The 17,181-nt window shown below is 39.6% G+C and overlaps 1 protein-coding gene across 2 annotated transcripts in view; it reads right to left on the reverse strand.

Moving 5' to 3' along the window:
* Window positions 1-17,181, reverse strand: part of tmem132e (transmembrane protein 132E) — a 391,231-nt gene that overhangs the window by 319,872 nt on the left and 54,178 nt on the right. The window contains exon 1 of one of the 2 annotated variants that reach the window (XM_039778612.1): window positions 4,370-4,400. The exons of the other annotated variant lie outside the window; for it this stretch is intronic. Within the exon in view, the coding sequence (XP_039634546.1) occupies window positions 4,370-4,391 (22 nt within the window). The 5' untranslated portion in view covers window positions 4,392-4,400. Of the gene's footprint in view, window positions 1-4,369; window positions 4,401-17,181 lie in introns of those variants that run through there. 2 annotated transcript variants of the gene reach the window in all.

Raw genomic sequence — 17,181 nt, forward strand, 5'->3', positions numbered from 1 at the left:
ACTTTCATTCCTGTGCCATCAGTAATTATGGGACAATGCATGGTGTATTTTGTGTATAATTGAGCATAGAAAAGTGAAAGAATAAGAGGAATCATTAAGCCCACAGTATACATTTTTGAAACCCATTTTAATAACACCTCAGTCAACAGACTCATTGCCTAATTTGTTAGCTTGTCAAAGTAGCCAATTAAAAACAAAAGTTTCTGAAAAAGGTATTATTGCAATCTCTTTGGCATGGCCTGCACTAGCCAGTTATCATGAAAACAATTACAATCACATAACAGAAAAATATGCAGTGCCTTTCCCAAAAGTAATTCTTGTCATTCTCTCTTGTCCGTGGCTGACGGCGCACTTGTGTGATTGCTATAATGGCTATTGGCATGTTTTTTTGGAGGATTTCTTTTGAGGGGATTAAAACAATGTTTGTGATGTTCTGATTTGTAATCTTTATCTTCACAAAATAGGCATACTGGACTAGAAAATGTACAGAAATGTGATCCATGGTTGAGGTACTCCCAATCCTCCTTTACACGTAAATACTGTATTTACAAATTTAAAATACACAATCAAAGATCATCATATTGTGTTGTTGTTAATGAATTGTTTACTCATATTTCAAGGCAGCACAGTCATATGTAAAAAAATAAATAAATAAAAATAATAATAATAATTTGCTGTCACAACCTTGGTCAATTTTGGAATGATTATTTTCTACACTAGAAACTAGGAGAAGCCGTAGCTTAATAACACGCATTTCATTAAATATTTCATTGAGGCTGCAACATTTGAGCCATAAGGTTATCTGAATAAAATACACCCACTCTGGCCATTCAGAAAGGAGTATTCTCTGTGGTCATGCTTTCAATAAACCTGCATAGCATTGTGATGATTTCAGGCATTTTAATACTTTACAAAGCCGTTTTCCAATGTTAAGGACCCATAGATGCCCAAGCCCTTAAGAGTGGAACAGCCAACCCTATGTGACATTCATGACTCAAACGTAATTTAAAAAAAACGATTTTCCCCATTTCAAATGTTTTATATTTTAGTTTTTGCCAGGCGAGCTGAGATAATAGATAATTGCAGCACTGAATTGTTATTAATTTATAAGTCTTTTATTATCTTCTGTTCATTAGTAGAGAGAGTGCACTGTCTATGTCCCACTTCCGCTCAATTTAGCAAGACATCTTCCCAAACTGCCAGTACTGCACTGTTTCCTTCCTTGTGTGTACAATGCCGGTTACTCTTCCACCTAAAACTAGACAGAAACTGCTAGATGAATTGACTATTCTAACATATAGGAAACTGAAATACAATGTCCTCTGCAGGTGGCTGCGAACCTGCACGTCCCTGACTGACTCATCATCTGTTCACTCTCAGACATAGAATAGATTTCATTAGATGTCTTTTTCATATACTTTGATTGACCTTTGATTGATATACTTTGATTTAGCCTTATTACCACAGCGGTAATAAGGCTTAGGCAGTGCTAAATTCAGCAATGACACACTCAATCAACAAAATGTCTAATCCAAAATGTGGTACATGAGTGCAAAACCAACTAATTTATTTGGGGGTTTTGTCATTTTTAAGAAAAGTCTCAGAAAATGCATAACTGTGATTTGAACTGCAGCAGGAGGAGGCCTTAGTTCTGCTAAATTAAATATGATGCATGTAATGACTTTTGCTAAAATAAGCCCAAAAACCAAGGCTGCATATTTAACCTTGGCTGCTTGCTTGACTGCTATTGCCGTTCTCTGCTTCACCTGGGAATTGAACTCAATCTAATGAAGAATACTGATTAATGAGAAACGTGACACACTGTGTGTGAGCCTCCATCAGTGTTTTCCCTGGATGCGGAGGAGTATGAGGGGTCTGTAAGTGTCTATGCCCAAAGAACATTTAGAGCCTCTTAACCCAACCGAAACCTTTCTGACCAAAGGCACCTTCACAAACTAAATCAGGAACCAAAAGTTGCTGTTGTGTTTCCACAGCGTCTGAAGGACGGTGAAGATTAGTCAAATAGGCCGATTACAGATTTTTTTTTTTTTTTCCACAGGACAGCTTTGTTTGAGGAGCAATTCATGCATGAAATAGCAACAAAATTATCATGTTTTTCTTTGTAGCTGCCTTTAGCATGTTATATTTGAATAAACGCTGCAAAAGAGACAACCAGAGGCGGAAAGGGAGACTGAAAATGTCACAGGTATTTAGGCTTAGTTGTCGGCTTTCCGACTCATTTAAAAAAATGAGAGAACAGAGAAAAGAGAGATAGATAGCGTGAGCCAGCTGAGAGCACGACCGGCTGAGAGAGAGGTGGTGCTGTGAATGAAATAAATAAAACGTTATTTTGTGATTGTTTCACGCCAGTTACGTTCTTAAGCACAATTAAATAACCACCAAACACTCATCAGATTATTTACTTAAAATCATCTGTCACAGTCACTTCAGCAGTTTTATCGCAACTTTTTTACAAGGACTTTTATTAGTCAGTCCTTTTATCAGCTCTGCAAACTAATTTGTTTCACTCCTGGCACCTGTTCTGCCCTCTAGTTAAGGCCCTCTAGTTATAGTGTAATGTCAGATTCTGTTGCCACGTCAGCTGTTTGACTTGGCTAGATATTGTGCTGACTGCCGCAGTCCACTTTCATGACCCACGCAGTGGATCCGTTTATTGCATTGCTGCTCTCTAACTCGAGGATCGCAAATATGAGAATCATGGAGAGTCCAGACAATCCAGGTTTTTCATTCCAGTCAAGGACTACACTAGAAGATTTCATTAGCAGCACCCTACATAGGAGGGAAGTAATCAGCGAAAACAATAACTTGTGCGATGTTTGACACAAAACTATCTAAAAACCATGTTTTTGCAAATGTTCCACCAAAACAGGTTCCTTCCCAAGAGCATTTTGCATAGCCACCGTCTTTGCGACCGGGGCTTAGTGCCGCCCAAGACGATCGTGATTGGTAGGTCTGGCAATGCAATTGCAACAGATATTTTAAATAATTTCAAGAATGACGACTTTGTGTAATAATGAATTTTATGATATTACAGGTCTAAATTACACTTTGCACTATTCTTTGTTCAGTGTGATTTCACTCATGTACAGCAGCATTTTCCTCGGGACATGGATAAAGTATAAAATTGAATTTACAATTTAAGAGGTGGTCTGTGGTCTTATCCATTTAGTCCCTGAGTAATTCAAACCTCTAATCTAGTTGCAGTCAAACCATAGAGACAGCCATCAGACAGGCAGTCAGGCAGACAGACAGAAAGAGTCAATAAAAAAATAAAAATAAATAAATAAAAACACACTGCACACATCACTGGACAAACAACACACATGGAACACATGGACACCAATACACACTTTTATCATCACTATATAACATGATGTAGCGATAACACCGGCAGATCATTGCTTTGGCAATCCAGCCTATTATTATTTGATATAGCCCCACCAAACGGGTCAACACATGTTTTGTTGCATTAAATGCCTTTCAAAATCTGTAATTTGCATATTTATTGTATTCATTAGCACTGTGAATTCATGGCCTGGTGTGACATTATGACTTAAATATTTAGAAATGGCAGCATATTTATTTTAGCATGGCAGGTTTACACTGTCAAAAACAGCCATAAATAGATGGAAGACAGACCAACTAAACACTGAGCCATTAAATGCAGTGACTAAGTGACAGACCAACGACTGGCCCATTAAAAAATAAACACTGATCGAGTAAATAATGGCCCATTAACTACAAAGAGACTGGCCACTTAAGTGCCAAGATAGAGTGACAAATTAAGACTTGCCCACATAAATGAGACTGTACTACTAAAGACTGCCTCAGTGGGTGGGAAGCACATAGTATGGAAAATTGTAGAGTACCAAAAGATAGCAATGATATACAAGATATAAGGTGTTAATAAGTGAGGTTTGGAGATGGTGACAGGTAAATTTTGATACCTTTTGAAGATTTTGTAGAACTATTGAAGTTGTCTCAAAGTAAGGTGTTGAAAAAAGTATGTCAATATTGAAACCGAAACTCCGATATCATACTGTCATCTTAATTATCAATTTCAAACAACATCAAACATGAGTCAAGGGTTAGACCTAAACACTTTCCGGAGAAAGCAGCCGTTACTGTTTAACTAACTTCTGATTACTCAGTCAGTCTGTCTGAGAAAGACCAACTAAACACTAGCACATTAAATATTTAGACCTACTGACTAAACACTAGCCCATTTAAAGGCTAATGCAGACTGACTGACTCAACACTGGCTCATCAAACGCTGAGGCAGACAGACGGACCCGACAGCACAGCATCTGTTCAACATTTTCATTCTAGCTGAGGGGGAGGCACTCACCACTTGACCCTGGGAGTGCCATCCCTATCACTCCAACAGCTGAAATAGCAGCCTGAAGCCGGCTGCATGCTGGCCGCAATATTTCAGAGGCGCCGTCTCAATATCAGGGTACGCCTGAAAAAGTGGAGGGGACAAAACCACAATTTTGCTGCAAGATGCTGGGAGTTTAGGCATGCTATTTTATCAACCACACACTGCTTTTGGTGTATGCTACCTGATTAAAAAAAAAAAAAAAAAACAAGGTGTTTAACAGATTCAGACCATCTCCATCTTCCAACACACAGCCTACTGCAAACTACTGTTCACCAAGACTGCATTCAGTAAACATTGTTTTGGTGCAAGCATTATGCTAAGCAATGCAAGTTATCATTTTGCGTTCATGATTAGAATATTAAAAAGGAGAAATGTTCAGAAGAGGAAAAAAAGGGTGGAAAAGAGCAACACTCATTGGTGGAGAGGGGGGAAGATAAAAGGAAGAAGAAGAATGAAAAACAAAGACTGAGTCAGTGAGAGGTTATTTGAAAAATACATGTGAGTGAGGAAGATGAAGAGAGACAGGCGTAGTGAAGTTTGATGTGACATCAGCCTAGGTTAGATTTAGGAACCGAGAACCATTCCCACAACAGAACTGGTTTTAACTGTACCAGACAGAGTTCTTGTTATTTTAATGCTAAGACACTTCCATGAGAATTGAAAACCATTTATAGGCTGTAGAAAGTTCCTGACAAAATGTGCACAGTGGAGAGCCAGAAAGCTGTTGAAAGCCTTGGGATTGTGGCAAGTCGACGGCGCAATGTGAGGGAATTAAGGGCAACACTAGACTGATAACTTGTGAGGGAAATTTAGGTCCATCGGCTGGGAAATGAATGCAAAAAAAGAGCTTGTTCCAGCAACCCAGATAGCTCAATGCAAGGGGTTTACTACAGAGGAGCCGCAAAATACTGCCGATCTTACACCAAAACGACTTTTCAAGCGATTCCATTGTCGCGGACTAATTTCAAATATCGGATTGAAATCACGAGTCTCAATCGGTGTAAGATGGTCATAAAACTGAGTCAGAGTCATCCTTTTTCCCGTATTGACGGGTTTAATATTATCTTTAGGTCTTGGTAGTGAAGTTAAATCATGTGAACACTGTCAACAACCAATGGGTGCGCTCCCTCCAGCACCAAACAAGAAGCAGCAAACGGCCAGAGCCAGTGTTGCCAACTCAGCACTAGATTTAGCGACTTCTCAGACCCCCTTTGCGACTTTTTTTTCCTTCAAAAAAGCGACTAGCGACAAATCTGGCGACTTTCTGTAGAAAAGTCACCAGTATTGTCCAGTGCACGCAAGGTATTTCTCTCCTGTGGCTGCCAAAACAGTCTCCGGAGCAGAGGAGCAGCCCCTCCCCTCTCTGCTCATGTGCAGCAACAGTGTGCAGGCAGGTAGGAAGGGGAGAATGGACAGGGTGCAGGGACAGGGTGCAGGGCCCGATGTAGGTACGAGAGACCGCAGGACCCAACGGGAGAAAGACACCGCTGAGCTGGCCTGGCCCTGCACACCAGCCTTAATTCTTTATCGATCTTTTTCCCTCCCTTTGTAGAATTATCTTCTTTACTTCAGAAGATATGCTACCCAAGTAATAACTATAAAGGTAAAATAAAGTCCTGTATTGAATTTGTGATTATTTGGCTAAGCTTTCTATTTCTTTCTATCTACCTTGCTGAAACAACCACTAAGCTTTATGCAAATGATTGCGTAATGACATCACAAATATGCAAATAAGCGCATGACATCATCTAGCTACTTTTAGCGACTTTTGGAGCTGTTGCTAGCTACTTTTTTTGGAAAAGAGTTGGTGGTTGCTATGGCGCCGCACTAAGCTAAATGCTAAAGGAGGGAAAGTTGCCGATTTTCAACCCTTCTGAAGCGCGTCATCCAACGGGAGTTTTACCGGCGGATAAACGCAGACCTCGGGGTACTGCTGCAATTCATCTGCGTGTACGGCAGAACAGAAAATGTTCCCTTAAGTTACCGCTAGCGGTAGATAGCTAGCTTGGTTACATTTTTTTTTTCAAAACAAATCTAGTTGAAGTCCTGCAATTTGTGACCCTGCAAGACCCCCAGTCTCTACATATTATGACCGTCTTTAACGTTAGATGTGAGATGGCGTCAGACTTTAGTCTTTTCAAAGTGTGTTCAAAGTCTTCTAGTGTATGGTAGGCATACGCTGCAACTCAGGATGGGCTCATGCTCTCACCATGGGGTGGAGTCTGTAACATCAGCTTACACAATGGAAGGTCAAACTGACGCTTTTTGTGGTTTGGTCAACAAATGACAAAAGGTGATTGAGATTGAGCTGAAAAGCACGCACGCGTGTGTGTGTGTGTGTGTGTGTGTGTGTGTGTGTGTGTGTGTGTGTGTGTGTGTGTGTGTGTGTGTGTTTCCGCTGCAACAGGTTACTGTACTACAAACACTTCTTTGTTTACTTGAGGCAGTTTAAGCTCTGAGGTTGGTATTACAGACTGATGTGTTTGTCACTGTATCATTCCCTCTGTGTCATTACACACGCTTTGATTTGTCACTCTATTATCCAGCCATGCGACACGCTTTTGGCATTCTCAGCTCCGTTTTCAGAGATAGTTTATCACAAAGCACAATTGAACAAAGAGATTTATCTTGGTCGCATTTGCAGTGACATTAATGCATTATTGATGCAGGAACACACTGCACACCGATATAAGTCATAAAGACAAAACTGGCGAAAACAATTGGTTGCATTTCATTTTCACCTTCACAAATCTCCAAGAGGCCGACGTGCATGTTTGAATTTAGAACCAATGTATCGGATATAAAAAGGTTATCAGTTGCATTTACATTGACAAATATCAATTCTGCTGAAGAAAAACATAATATATCCTATAATATAGTTTTTATTCCAATTCTAATTATATTGAATGGGGCCAGTAAGTAGAAAAATGTCAAAGATGCATCTACTGTAAAGCAAACAAAGTCTTTTTTATTTTTTCTATATCACATTTAACATGAATGCCGTAGAAACGGACAGCCTGCGAAATCAATGAAGAGAAAGTGAAAAACCGTTAACTTGTCAAAAAGGCTATAACTGAACTGTTGAGAACTGTAACAGCTGTCCAAGCAAGTTACAACAGTGTGAACGGTATTTAATGAAAATCGCACTGCTGATTTATCTAGCTGTGTTTGTCAGACTATTAAAGCTCTTGGAAGGCTCCACGCCATCTAACATTATCACCAAAACAAGGAAAATAAAACCAAGGCTGAATGTAACCAGATGTAGTTGTTTTTGTAGTTTTAGGATGTTTTATAAAAGTGGCAGGATTATGGATTCTAACTATTAGGGATTCCATAATCAGTGACTGTGGGCAAAACAAAGATTTTTCTTTAACAAGTACAGCTCTGGCTCTCTGTTGTAATTGTTTTCTCTGGCACAAAATTGTTTTGGCAAGATAATATTCTCAGAATTACATCCTCTGAAAGTGCATCCTTTTAGAAAATGTAGGTTCCCCCCCTCCCCACAGACTCCATCTGTGTCAGTGTTTGCAAATGCTGCAGCACTCCCCAGCTAACTCAAGGAAAGACTAAACAGAGAGGAAAGAAATTAAAGGACTGATTACACAGTTACTACGTGATGCCAAAAAGTTTCTACTGCAGCAGTCCTACTTCATCTGGATTTATAATAAAAGCCTATGTCATGCCTTTAGAATGTAAAGCATGTGCATCCTGTGTGCCAAAAGGTGCCGGTAGAGCTGAGTGTGTCATTTCAACTGAAATGACATGAAGCATTCAATCGTCATTCAAACATGACAAAGAGATGGAGGTAATGTGTAGTAATGTGAGGGGTTTAATGTTGAAATGATAAGTTTGTTTATATTTTCCTTTAAACTGGAATGTTTTTGGTAGGCCTACCACTCTATTTTACAGGCACAATGATTATTGAGATCATTATTTTGAAGATGGACACAACAATTAACCTTAATATTATCCAAACGGGCGGCTGTGGCTCAGGTGGGAGAGCGGTCGCCTCCAGAGGAGGAGGGTTCTCTGCATGAGCATTATACTTGGCCAGCAAGTGGTATTTGAGACTCAACGTACTCCGATGGTAACTCCATTCACCTCGATCATGCATACAGTAAATAACTTTAGTCTTAACCACCTAGAAGGGCTTTGAAACTGACATTTCCATTCAATAAACACTTTTCTTTATCCGTTTCTGGCTCAAGGAGGTTTGGTTCTGCTATCCATCCACAACGTTACTGCTGCATTGCTTCCTGATTTCCCAAACTACGGAGCGGCCTGAGGCCCAAATCACAGAACACAGGTGCGCTAATCGTGCATCAAAAAAAATGAAGGGCGTTAAAAGGATATTGCGTTTAACTAATTTTGACAGCCCTAATTTATAAAAAAAAAAAATAAATCGGTCTGGTATTGCTCGTGTCTAACTGTGTTTTCTGAATCCCTGTGGTTCTCCAATAAATATGATGAGTAAAAAATTTATTATGAGAGTGACATAAAAAAAAAAAAAAAAATCTCTCCAGATTAGGGTTGGACAATCTGATACTGTATATACATCAGATCATTTAAAACAAAGATTTTGCTTTACACTTTATATTGTGGAAATAAGCCCTTTTTTGCACCAATCTAATATATCTAGTATTCGGTCAGGTTTACTGGAGCTAAAAACATTCCCATGTGGTTTCTTTATTTAAATGTACAATGTAACAATACATTTCCTAGAAAACATATCTCAATAGATACAGGGCTGACTGTGACATAAAATTACATATAACGTGATTTAGGATCATCATATAATTGCGCCCTGCTGCAGATAGGCTTTATGCTCATGTCGGAAAATAAGAGTAAGTGATGAATGAGTCATTGACAGTCCAAAGAGACTAGAGCTGAAACACAATGAATCAGAATTCGACAAAAAATTATAATGTCCAACCAATTGATAATTAATTGTTAATTTTCTGCTTTCCTATTGTCTTATGTTATACTAATCTAAATATCTTAAGTTTTGGTAGGACAAAACAAACAATTTAAAGATGCCACTTGGGCTATCAGAAATTGTTATGGGCATGTTTTACTGTTTTCTGACATTTGGTGGGCCTGACATGATTGATAGTGAAATAATCATATTCTAATTTTGCTATATATAATCTCTATATTGTCTAATATAGAGACAAATATTATCAAACTTCAAAAATGAGATGTGCCATCAATCATTCTGAAATTCGTGACGGTCAGTGACAGGGGAGCCAAAGTACTGTCTACGAGCACTTCTGTTCTACCTTTAGCTGATTTAAATGCCTCACTGTGATTTCTGATGGGACATGGACCCTAAATGACAACAGGATACAGTCTCCAGGATATAGGATTGCACCACTTGCTCTCAACAAGGATGAGAGAAGACACAGACAAAAAGATAGTGACAATGTCCAATCTGGCTGGTCCATTATGGAGAGGCGCAGGAGAAAGCAATAGGGTTGGATGTAAGTGTTCAAATTCTAAGTGCTCAGAAAAGAAGCACTGAATGAAAATACTTTCACAATGGCCCGAGGAGCTCAAAGTATGAGTACTTTTATGAGGAGGGCAACCACAAATTTTAAAGGAAAAAAGGCATCTGATTAGTTTTCTTCTTGTGCACTTAGTAGGCACGCAAGCATGTATATTTGCCCTACGAGCACATGATGGAAAAAGGGTCCTCTTAGGAGGGAGAGTAATGGAATTAAATACTCTTTTAAATCCCATTTGGTAACATCTGGTGCTATGCCAGTGCTAATAATAGTTTCCAAGGCCTTAGTGAAATTAATAAATAATTAATGCTATTCTCTGTGTGTTTTCTTTGTGCTTATTTGGCAAAAGCTGTGTAATGATCTGGCTACAACTGTTCATTACACTCCGACTATGACCCAGTAGCTTCAAGAAGGAGAAAAGAAAGAAAAAGTTTGGTGTTGTAAGTAGAATTATTTAGGGATTATAATAGCATTCAACGATGCACTTTGTAAAAATGAACAAATGTTTGAATTTGTAACGGAGAGACAGGAGTTAAATAATCTTCTGTAAACAGCACTGACACGTGTTGTCCAAGTTAGACACCGACATAAAAAAGCTCTTTAATGCTCATAAATGTGTCACAAAAGAATACACAAGCCATGTATTATACAGTGGGCTGTTTAGCCAAGAATCACTCAGAATATCACTCTGGTCAAAGCCAGTGAAGTGCAGCAGTGAAGAACTGCATTTCTAAAAAGGGTATGTTGGACAGTTTATTTGAAGTACTTTAACTGTAAAGCATGTATACCTTTAGCTTGGTTTGTAAGCTCAGGTGAGAAAAATGCAATTTGACTAAAACACTTCAGGAATACACCTGAAAGTACAGTCTCTGTCCTCTTTGAAGTAGTTTGGTTAATTAGAAGTAACAAACTACAGCTAACCCTTAAAGTGTGAGGGCTAATTATTCAGAGAGAGCAGACAACATCAGTCCAGCAGTATACATAGAACAATGCCTGAAGTTAGCTTTTTCTTCATGCATTTTAATTGGAACAAATACCAAAGAGAGGAAATGCAAACAGCACAAACCTGGTTATCACTTATTTATTTTTCAGTGAGGAAATGTAGACTTTTCAGCACTACTTCAGGTACAAAATGTGCAACATGAACAGGAGAACACACTCAAAAAAGTGCTGGCTGAGGAAAAAAATTGTGGAAATTGTATTGACTAGATCATTTAGGAAACATTTTGGAATCAACTCTAAGGCTACGATCATCTTTCATTTCAATTTCCATATAACACTGAATAAAATGACTCTACTGTCAAATGGTTGAGCTGAACTGACAGATATTCAACACTCACTGTACTACGGAGATTGTATAGCCTCTTTTAGCTCATTGTTTTGGTTTTACTGCATGGTTGAGTTTAGGCCACCAAGGCAGCCCATTCCAGCACAAAAGCTCTAATTAGGGGAGTGAATATTAGACTTAAATTTTTTTTTATTAATGTTGATCTGTATATGGTGGGTAAATGTCTGCTGACTATTGTTTGCTAACCTGTATGAACTTTATAATCTGGTAATACAGCAAGTGGTGACTATTTATCTGTCAGCTTGTTTTGACATTTTCCTTACCCTTGTGCCCCCAAAATCAATTAATGCCACTTTAAGGGTGTGCATAGAATATCTGAAACCTTAGCATTCTAAATAAAATGTGGCGCGAGACTTGAACGTACAGTTTATGTCTAATCTTGTTGACATTTTTGCCTGCCTCTTTGTCGGTACATCTATAGCGTTTATGTAAATAGAACACTGGACAAGGCAGCAATAACAATCATGGGAGGAAGCATTAAGGGCTGGAGAATGACTCAGAACAACAGTTCACATCCTACACAAGTTCAACATTTCTAACAATACATATCTTTTTGCCCAACGAGGATGCTTTGCCAAACTAAATGATTTACATACGAAAGACTGCTTTCAGAGTTTGAGAAGAGAAGGTTCAAGGAGACTGTCAGATAGATTTATTATGCTTCCAGTCTCTCTCTAGAATAGGAGTGAGAAAGAAATGAACACATTGAGAACAACTACCGCAATGAAATGGGGGTCATAATTTAATTTTCCTCAACTGACAAACTCTTAGTGGCTCTCTGAACAGCTCTCCTGCCCAACATGCATGTGATTGAAATGGGGGATGAGGACTCTGTGTCACCGTCTATTCCATTATGAACTTGCACGCTCTCAGCTGACTTGAATAAAAAACAAAGTTAATTGCATCCTCATCAAAATGTAGTCAGCTCTATTTAGCGCAGTCACAACCGAAGTCTATTTGCTGCTTCCTTTCTGTCAAGGGAGACAAATATTTACTGAGCCAGGCACCTCCAGTTACAGACCGCATAGTGGGGGATAAACAAAAAAATCAAGTCTCTACACACAGTGAGCCTAAAGATGTCAGTAACGGATTTCACAGAAAAGATGAATGATAAATAGTTAAGTGGAACATGGCATGCTTTTCTTCGGAATGACAGACAAGCACAAGGGAAACTTTTGTCATTCTCCTACGCCCTGCCATCTGATATTCTCAATATCTAATACATGGCAGAAAGAACCTCATCTTTACAGTTTGCTGCATCTCTGTACAAGTTTATCAATGAGGTGCCAGAATGGATGAAAACAACATCAAATCATCGGCAGGAGAGATGCAAACAAGCTGCCAGATATCATCAGAGTGTAAAGTGCATCAGAGAGGGCATGGGTGGTGGAGCGCCACTGTAAATCCATTCAGAAAAAAAATAAACAGACATCAGTATTGAGTTTTGTTTAGCTCCGTCGCTGCAAGCTTGTAATTCAAAGCTTGCATGATAAATCTGACCTTTATTTACTCATTTATGCAGCAGTTTCTTTGGGAGAGACAAAGCTAAATACTGTATGATCAGGAATTAATCCTTATTACATAGTGTAAAAGCCAAAAAGACTGGAAAGACACTCCATTATTATGACAAGGACAGTCTGGCAATGTTGATTTGTGGACTTTGAAGTCGTAACATGCATCCCATGCATGCCCTGAAAACCAAGTTACCCCATGGTTCCCCTTGGTAGATGAAGAACTGGGAAAACCATTTCTTTATGCACTCCAAACAAACCTGCGATAACCAATTTAATAATTTTAACTTGATATGGCAAACTGACAAGCAAACAATTTCCTATTCATGCACCAACCACATAACATAATCAACATTTGGAGTTTCTTTACAACAGGCAAATAAAAGTCCAATATTTATTCTCCTTTCAGCTCCGTTTTGGTCACCTGAGGTAAATCTACCGTATGGCTCTTTAGCTGCTCAACGCTCCACTATGTTTACCACTAGTCTAACTGTGTCTAGCCCCTTTCATGCATCCACTGCAAACCTGAAACTATCTGGACATTACCCAGCGAAGCTGTATGTGAGAACGCAAACGTCCAAATCAGTTGGATGGGACTTCAAAGGTTGTTTACCCTGCCAGATGCCTGCCTCTGTATGAGCCAAAAGTGTGAAAATTCACCGCAAGCGAGTGGGCGTGTTGACGGCGATTCATGCCGCTCGTGCAAAGCCGGAAGAAACCAAACATCCGAGGGTGAAGAAGGGTGATTTACATGGAAACGGCAACAAAAATGTGTAACTGGAGAGACAATGAGAGTCAGGTACTTTTGGTGGTACGGGCCAACGCCCAAAATCGTCAGACAAATTCAAGAAGTGAAAGAAACTTGTTTGTTCACGAACAAACTGCAAACGGTTCTGTTATGCAGTGTAGTCCGCATCACGTCAGATACACGCTCTACCCAGGCACCACCGCTCGCCTAAACAAAATGAGTCCGAAACGGACTCTCTCTCTTTTTGTGTGCTACATGGGTTAAAAAAGGGAAAATCCGGGCTCTGTCGGGACCTGATTACTCGGACATTGTCCGGAGTTCATACGTAAAAAACTGCTTTTGTCTGCTGTATGCATCTAAGCAGGTGTTGTACACTCAGTTTTGAGATGTTTTTCACTGAAAACATTTCCGGTTGGTGAGGAAACCAAAACACTAAGCCAAGAAATATAAAGCTAGGGGGAACTGTCAGGTGATAATTACCTGTGAGTTCATTAGTACCTTAGAATATCTTTGTATGCTGAAGCACAAAGATAATTCCTAATTGGAACGAAGGGACCAAGCCCAAGCCATTAAGAACAGCTTCAGAGCAAAAGTACACAATTGTATGTGGCTTTGCAAACTAAAATATAAAGTTTTATGTCTTACATAAGGAGCTTTTGAAGGACTTTACCATCCTCACATAAGAGAACTCAAGACATGTAACACTTTCAAAAACAAGTGTCCTACAATTAGTCTCAATGTCTTCAAAAGATCTTGTACTTCAGTGTCTAGCATGCTAGCAGGAAAGTTAAGGACAGTCTGTTTGAAATGAGCAATTCAACACCTTTTCCGTGCTGTAATCCAGCACAAAACCCAAGAAAAAACATTAATGCTAAAAAAAAAAAAAATATTCATGTGGAAGAACAATACCAAAGAGAGACTTTTCAATCCTTAATCCTTTTCTCAACCAAATGAAGCATGCTCCCGAATACTTCCTACCTGTAAGGCTTTCAGTAAGGGTGAGCAAATAATTCACAAAGTCTGTTCTTAAACACAGAGCTACTCGGATAAGATTAGCCAATATGGCTGTGAATGAGAGATAAGTGTAGACTAATTCCTCATGTCTTGGGGCCATAGTTCCTGCAGAGTCCCAAGCTAAAGCTTCCTGGAATGCTACTAGCTATAGCCGCTTTCCGACCAAGTAGTTACAGGAACGTTGTTATAGGAACAGTCCACTTCTAAGCAGTTCTACTAACTACTCTCCCCCAAAACCCTTTTTTCCATTCGCACTTGCCAAGTGGCCATAGGAACTGGTAGGAGGGGTAAGGGAGTGACGCAAGCACAGCAACGGTCTTTATAGCGTTAAAATCAGAAAACAAATACACCAAAAAAAGTATGAACTAAATACTAAATCTAATGTATATAGCATATTTGTCATCATTTAAACAAGTCTCCCAAAAGAAACGGGTATCTCTCTCTATCCCGCCTCTGCCTGCTGGGTGTGTGGGGTGTGTGTGTGTGTGTGTGTGTGTGTGTGTGTGTGTGTGTGTGTGTGTGTGTGTGTGTGTGTGTGTGTGTGTGTGCAAATTGTCAATTCAGCATCAATTTTCGCAAGAATGCCTGTATTCGAAATCTAAACAGTTCATTTCTCACCTAAAATGTTGTCAGAAGTGAATTTAGTGATGAATAATATGGCGAAAACTGTTAAAATTGTCCCATTGTTGGTCTGTCTGCACCGGAAACCCGACCCTCGTTGACCTAGGTCCCTATGCTGAAAAGGGAACAGTGAAAAGACCCTGCCCTGAAGTAGGAGCTGAAAGAGTTACAGGAACTGCGCCCAGAGGAACTTAATAATCCCCAAATTGGTCCAGTCGGAACACGAGAAAAAAAAAGGGTTCTAGGAATTTTATGTTCTAGGAACTGCAAAAATCCCTCCGGTCGGAAAGCGGCTTATGACTGATCAAGTGACGCCAGCTGATAACTTGGCTATACTTTGCAGACAATTTGTACAGACAGAATAATACATGTGGAGGCATTTGTCTACTGAAGATACTTCCTGATTTGCCTTACAGTACATGACAAGTGAAATCTTTGCATAATCACAGCAATGCAGCCCGACATGGTTCAGTCTTAATCCTGAGGCGTAACAGTGGAGGTTTCTTTGGGGTGATCGGCTACACACAAGCACGATGAAATCTCACTGAAGGAGACAACATGGCAGCCTGTCTTCATGCTGGCAAAGAGCACAATATAGCAAACATGGGACACCTGCTGGGTGACAAGCAGCTGAGAGCCAGGAGGAGGCTTTTCATCTGATTGGTAGCAAAACCTAACCGTGGCCATCAGTGGAGCTCCATCCCTACATCTTTCCCAAAAAAGACAAACAAGCGGAGATACCTTGTATCTGCTTTCATATCAAACACTTAACAGACGCAGGATTAAAAAGCTTTCTAACCAAACGATGACAAGTGCAGCGACCAACCCTTTAATTACGCCGGCATCCTTTGCCAAGAGAAACGACAACAATCTTTTTTTTTTTCTCACTTCAAGTAAACAGACTTCTGGAGTTATGTTTTCCAACTTTCACAGCACATAACTACTGTATTTCATTTGGAAGTCACACACTCAATTATGGTAGAGGGCAAGATAAAAGACCGCTTCATTTCAAAACAGATATCGACTAACATTTTTTGCTGTCAATACTTTGCAACAAAGGCTCAGAGAATTCAGAACAGGGTATGGTGCGATTGTTTTGATGCAGTTTAATTTTAGCCTGACAACCACACAGGTCACAAACTTTTGCACGGTTCCTTCACTCTTTGAGAGAAAATATTTAAACCAAGTCTCAAACTTGGCAAAACTGAAAAGAGACATGTTCTTTTACATACGGCTATGCCTTCATCTTCTAATACCAAATTGTATGGGCACGCTGTAATTTGTCAAGGCATGAAGCATTCTTGTAAAACTTTCTCTGACATGGGAAATGGGAATATGAAACAGAGAACATTCATAAATATGCAATGGGTGTTCTTAGCACTGACATTGCCTCTGTTTTCCCATACAGATGTGATGCAATTTCATAAGTGATGTGGCAATATAAAGCATGACACCAATGACACCTTTGAGGTTACATGAAAATTCCCACGAACAGTATCTGACACTCTTTAGCACTAAATAAAACACCCTGCTGTCCCTTGTATAGGGCTGGAGATGATTAATTGACTTTTTTGAGTTAATCAGTGCAAACTGCTTTAATCACATCAATTATATTTCTAAGCATCCCACACTAATAGGCTACTAACAACTGATGGGATAATTTAACCACTTATTTCAATCGTTTTCAAGTGCTAACTTTTATGCACACCAAAGTCCACTGGTATGAAATACGTTACACCACAAAAGAAAAAAAGACAACATGGGTGCCCAAGTAGCTCAGTTGGTAGAGCGCGCGCCCATATACAGAGGTTTACTCCTCGACGAAGCAGCCGCCGGTTCGACGCCGACCTGCGGCCCTTTGCTGCATGTCGTTCCCCCTCTCTCTGCCCTTTCATGTCTTCAGCAGTCCTGTCAAAATAAAGGCCTAAAATGCCCCAAAATAATCTAAAAAGACAATGTAAAATTCCATGGATTATGGCTGAAATGCATGCAATGAGGGGCCAGCAGACGATTGGCACATGTTTCTGTGAATA

The sequence above is a fragment of the Perca fluviatilis genome, chromosome 16 (genome assembly GCF_010015445.1).
Source record: "Perca fluviatilis chromosome 16, GENO_Pfluv_1.0, whole genome shotgun sequence".
In the NCBI taxonomy this organism is placed as follows: Eukaryota; Metazoa; Chordata; class Actinopteri; order Perciformes; family Percidae; genus Perca; species Perca fluviatilis.